This window comes from Dictyostelium discoideum, assembly GCF_000004695.1.
Source record: "Dictyostelium discoideum AX4 chromosome 4 chromosome, whole genome shotgun sequence".
Taxonomy (NCBI): Eukaryota; Evosea; class Eumycetozoa; order Dictyosteliales; family Dictyosteliaceae; genus Dictyostelium; species Dictyostelium discoideum.
In genome coordinates, this window is record NC_007090.3 from 2,913,046 (window position 1) to 2,919,192 (window position 6,147).

A 6,147-nucleotide genomic window follows, 5' to 3' on the forward strand; every position below is an offset into this window, starting at 1 on the left:
GATAAATGAGGTGGTGAATAGTTAACGGTTTCTAAATTTGAAAATTTTTTAGCAACATAACTTGGATGTTTTCCAGTTTGATACCAAATTTTTTGAGCCTCTGCGTATTGAATATTTATAGGTACCATTGGTAAATGAGCGGCATAAACCACCTCTCTAATTGATGGACCGATATGAATTGTATCATTACAATGTGGCATTCTCCAATCCCAAAATAAAACATCACCTCTTTCAATTGGAATATACTTTAATTGATCAATTATATCTAAATGTTGACCATCTTGAAAATCATATGCATTACCTCTTTTTAAAATTTCTGTTGGTATTGGTGTTGGTATTTGATGGTCAGATGATGATGATGATTGTTGTTGTTGCTGTAATTGAGATTTATGTTGATTAAAATATTTTACACATTTCTTATGAAATTTAGGTATTGTCCAAAAACCACCTTGACCAGGTTTTGGTGTATCAGTGCAACTAATGAATGCTTGAATTGGTTGCCAAAATCTTAAAGGAATATGTTCAATTTGTTTATCTTTATTTAAATGTTCACCTCTAAATAAATGAAATGGGTTACAATCTAAATGTAAACCTGTACCTTTTTGAAGTTTAATTTGTTGTTCTATAACTTTATTATTATTATTACTATTACAATTACTATTACCATTACCATTACTATCTTCAATGATTGTTGGTATTCTAAAACCACATCTATTTACAAACATAAACATATGTTGTGGATCAAATTCACCATATTCATTTGGCCATTCATTTTCATCGTTATAGGATAGATCTAAATCATCTTTGGTGATTGGTGTTGTTGAATAAGTTGATTGGAATAGTTGAACAAAACTATCGTATAGATTTTTATCTTCTCTAATTTTATATTCATATTTACCATGATAAAAATTAACCATACCTCCGAATCCATTTGAAACATTTCCCATCTTTAACTCTTGTTTCCATAATAATTCAGACTCTTGAATTGAACCAATTGTTGTATTACCAAAATCAATGGATGCATTATTCTTTAAATATTCTCTAACTTCAATTTGATGATTAGTTAATAATCTATCATCAATTAATTTGCTTTTAACTACAACATATCCATTTTCATTGAAATGTTCTATTTCTTCTTTTGTCAATGGTCCTTTATATACAGGTTTCATCATACTATTATCTTGAAATTCCATTGTCGATGTTGGTACTATATTAAATGGTTTACTTAATGTTGTCATTGTTGATAAACCTAAATTATTATTATTATTGTAACCACCATTAAATAATTTTTTTGTAATATTTTTAATTTTTAACATTATATATAGATATCATTTGTAAATTAAAAATTATAATATTAATATTAGTAATGAAACAATAAAAAATAAATGAAAATATAAAAATTTTTTTTTTTTTTTTTTCTTTTTTTTTTTTGTCTCATTATTAAAATAAAAAAAAAATTAAATTTTAAAAAAAAAAAAATCTTTTTGAACAAATAGTTTGTTTTAAACTTCTGAAGGAAAATCTTTATTTGATGTTTATGGTGAAAAAATTACGCACTTAAGCCAAAATTAAAATAAAAAAAAATTAAAAAAAATAAAAAAAAATTAAAAAATAAAAATAAAATCTTTATTTGGTGTTTATGAAAAAAAAAATTAAAAAAAATAAAATTAAAATAGTAATAATAATTAAATTGTTTTATTATATATTAATTTTGAAATTATATGTTTCAATGTGTATTTGATGGGTTTTTTTATATTTAATGATGGAATATAGGCTTGAGTGAATAGTATCAGACTCTTATTAGGGAAAAGTCAGATGTGGAAACTGCCTAGGTTTTTTCTCTGCAAACGAAATCTAAACTCACTAAAGATGGAATCCCTAATGAATCGGATTGAAATCCGAATGCAAGATCTTTTCATAACTTTTAAAATTCAATTCAATTACACTTAAATTATAGTTACATATAGTGGATATGTTATGGGAATAAAAAAAAAAAATGAAAATTTTTTTTTTTTATTTTTTTTTCGTTTTTTTTTTCGTTTTTTTTTTTTTCAAAATTAATAATAAATTAAGGGGGTCACATAGAAAATAAAAAAATAAAAAAGATGACAAACCCACCATCACACTGCATAAAATTACTTTTCACTTTAATGCTGAAATTATTACATCCAACCCTTATGATAGTGTAATAGTATTTTAAAGTTTGGAAAAACAGTGAAGGTTATGAATTTTATTTACAGTTTTTAAAATATTTTATAATTTTTTTTTTTTTTTAAATTTAATAAAGAAATATTGGCCGTAGTGAATAGTACCTGACTCTTATAAGAGAAAAACCATATGTTTTCAATGTGTATTTGATGGGTTTTTTTTTATATTTAATGATGGAATATAGGCTTGAGTGAATAGTATCAGACTCTTATTAGGGAAAAGTCAGATGTGGAAACTGCCTAGGTTTTTTCTCTGCAAACGAAATCTAAACTCACTAAAGATGGAATCCCTAATGAATCGGATTGAAATCCGAATGCAAGATCTTTTCATAACTTTAAAAAATAATTTCAACTTTTGCTAAACTAATGTTTTGTCCAAACACTTGTTATGGGTTTTACAAAACTTTTCATTTTTTCATTTTTCACTTTTTTTTTTTTTTTTTTTTTTTTTTTTTTTTTTTTTTTTTTTTTTTTTTTTTTTTTTTTTTTTTTCACCCACTTTTTTTTTGTTTTATTTTATTTTTTAAAGAGGTATAAAAAAAAGAGACAGGGGTTGATTTTAAAAATTATAAAAAAAAAGACCTTGTAATTTGTGTTTTTTTATAATTAAATTTAATATTTTCAAAATATCTTAATGTTTGGATATTTTTTTTTTTTTTTTTATTTTTTTTTTATTTTTTTTATTTTTTTTTTTTTATTTTTTTTTTTTTTTTTGTGAATAAGCAATTTGTTTATAAAATGAGTGATATATTTATTGGTGTAATGTCAGGTACATCATTGGATGGTATTGATGTTGTAATTGTTGAATTTAATGATAATGATGATGATATAAAAAGAATAAATGTTAAACAAAGTTATTCACATCCAATGCCAATTAATATAAAGAATGATATATTATCAATGTGTCAAGGTCAAAAAACTACATTATCAGAAGTTGGTAATTTAAATAGAAGATTAGGTATAGTTTATTCAGAAGCAATAAATGAAGCAATAAAGTTATCATCAATTGATCCAAATTCAATTTCAGCAATTGGATGTCATGGTCAAACTGTTTGGCATCAACCACCAACCAGAAAACATGGTGATGATGGTGATAATGATGATAATGATGATGATAATGATGGATTTACAATTCAATTAGGTGATTGTAATAGAATTGCAACATTAACTGGTATAACTACAATTGGTGATTTTAGAAATAGAGATATTTCATATGGTGGACAAGGTGCACCATTAACACCATCATTTCATAAATATTCATTATCAAGTTTCAATGAAAATAGAATCATTTTAAATATTGGTGGAATTTCTAATATAACTTTATTACCATCATTATCATCATCATCATCATCATCAAATAATATTCAAGTTACAGGATTTGATACAGGAGCAGGTAATATTTTATTAGATAGTTGGATTCAATTAAAAAAGGATGGTACACCATATGATAAAGATGGTGAATGGGCAAATCAAGGAAATGTAAATGAAAAACTTTTAAAATCATTATATGATCATAGTGATTCATTTTTAAATAAATTACCACCAAAATCAACTGGTCGTGAATTGTTTAATATTCAATGGTTATTAAATGTAATTGAATCAATTAAAAATGATGATGATGATAATGATAATGATAATATTATTATAAAAGATGAAGATGTTCAAGCAACACTATTAGAATTTACATGTAAAACAATAGTTGATGAAATTAAAAAAATTAAAATTTGTAAAATTGATAGAGTTTTAGTTTGTGGAGGTGGTAGTAAAAATAAATTATTAATGGATAAACTTTCTAGATTATTAAAAAAAGATGAAAATGAAAATGGATGTGGTGGTAGTGTTAGTAGCGGTAGTAGTGGTAGTTGTAAACTTTCAATAACTGATGAATTTGGTATCAGTAGTCAAGATATGGAGGCAATTGCATTTGCATGGTTTGCAAAAAGAACTTTAAATAATCAACCTTCAAATTTAATAAGTGTGACTGGTGCTTCAAAAGAAACAATCTTGGGTGCAATTTATTTAAAAAATAATTTTAATAATTGATTAAAAAAAAGAAAAAAAAAAAATAATGAAAAAAAAAAAAAAAAAAAGGAAAAGGTTGTGGTGTAAAATTTGTAAATTGTTTAAGTGTTCGATAAAAATAATAAAAAATAAAAAATTAAAAAATCAAGTAGGGTGTGTGTGTTGTTGTTGTTAATGATCAATCAAATTGAATTTAATTTCGATGGGTGAGTAAACACACACCAAAAATGTGGGTGAAAGTGTGGAATATTCATAATTTTTAAAAAACTAAGATCATAAACAAAATAAATAAATAAAAAAATAATTAAAAAAAAAAAAAAAAAAAAAATTATAAAAATGATTGGTTTACTAAGGTATTAAGAATTAAATATCAACATAAATTGTGCTAAAAATAGAATTTCAAAAAAAAAAAAAAAAAAAAAAATGGTTGTTGAAAATTTTCCATTTACACACACACAAAAAGAAATGATGATTTTTATTTTATTTTTTTTTTAAATTGATTAAGATTTTTTTTTTATTATATACATATACATATTTAAAAAATTTTAATTTAAAAAAATAAATTAAAAAATAAAAAGATGATTTTAATAATTGATTTATAAAAAAAAAAAAAAAAATAATAATAATAATAATAATAATATAAAATTTTAATTATTATAATGATTAAAAAATAAAAAGAATAAAAAAAAATCAATTTTACTACAATAAAATTCATTTTAATATAGAGTGAAATAAAAAGCATCGATTCATAATCTAGTGATAATACCATTGGTACAAACTAAGAATTTTATTTTTAAATAATCTCAAAAAGTGAGATTAAAAATCACCGAACTTGAGATTAAAAAAATATTTATTTTCCTTTTTATTTTGATTTTACTAATAATTTATTATATTAAATCAACAATAACAACAACAACACAACCACAACCACAATAACAAAAACAACAACAACCACAACCACAATAACAAAAAATCACTTCCCCAATAATCAACACACTCAAAAAACTTTACACCCTTCTCTACCCACTATTACCATTTGGGTGTTTTTATTATTTTTTTTTTTTTTTTTTTTTTTTTTAAATTTTTTATAATAGTAGTATAATATAATATATAGTACACAGTGGTGCTTTTTTGTGGTGATGTGGTTGTACCAACACTATCAAAACTTTTTTATATGTGTGTGTTAAAATAAAAAATAATAATAATAATAATAATAATAAGTAATAATAATAATAATAATTAAATTAAAATTTTTTTTTTTTATTTTTAATTATATTTATTTTTAATTTTTGATTTATTATTTTTAATAAAAATTTACAAATAAAAAAATAATTATAAATACATTTTTTAAATATTTTTTTTGTAATTGACATATTTAAATCTTTATTAAATATAATCAAACACACTCCAACACACACATTTAAAATTTTTACTTAATAAACATACATATAATTTTTAAGAGTAATTATATTTATTAAGATATATAAACAAAAAAAAAAAAAAAAAAAAAAAAAAAAAAAAAAAAAACCTTTTACCAATAACAACAATAATAACATTTAATAACAAATCTACTCTACATATACTTTTTTTAACTCTCTTTACTACAAATAATTAATATATAATAAATTTAATTTTAAAAATTTAAATATATATATTATTATCAAAAATTTTATTTATTTAATTATTTAAAATTAAAATTAATTAATTTTTAATTTAATAATTTTTTTTTTTTTTCCTTAAAAATAAAAAAAAAAATTTTTTTTTCTTTTCCTTTTTTTTTAATCCATTAAAATTTAATACCCACAATTTAAAAAAAAAAAAATATATAATTTCAAAATATACGCAAATATAGGCTAAAAAAACAAAAATAATTTTTTAATTTTTATTTAAAAAAAAAACCTTATTCCTATTTTTTGGT

General features: G+C 21.2%; 2 protein-coding genes across 2 annotated transcripts in view; one reads left to right on the forward strand and one right to left on the reverse strand.

Annotated features, from left to right (window-relative positions):
- DDB_G0285143 (hypothetical protein) overlaps positions 1-1,316 on the reverse strand; it is a gene marked incomplete at both ends in the record, with an annotated part of 1,356 nt that extends 40 nt beyond the window's left edge. The window contains one exon of the mRNA XM_634801.1: positions 1-1,316. This exon is cut by the window's left edge and continues 40 nt beyond it. Coding sequence (XP_639893.1) covers positions 1-1,316 — 1,316 coding nt within the window.
- A 1,629-nt stretch (positions 1,317-2,945) lies between these two features.
- On the forward strand, positions 2,946-4,250 carry DDB_G0285145 (hypothetical protein; the record flags this gene model as incomplete). Its single annotated transcript, XM_634802.1, has 1 exon — positions 2,946-4,250. The coding sequence occupies one exon, from the start codon at positions 2,946-2,948 to the stop codon at positions 4,248-4,250; it is 1,305 nt and encodes a 434-aa protein (XP_639894.1).
- Positions 4,251-6,147: the final 1,897 nt, after the last annotated feature.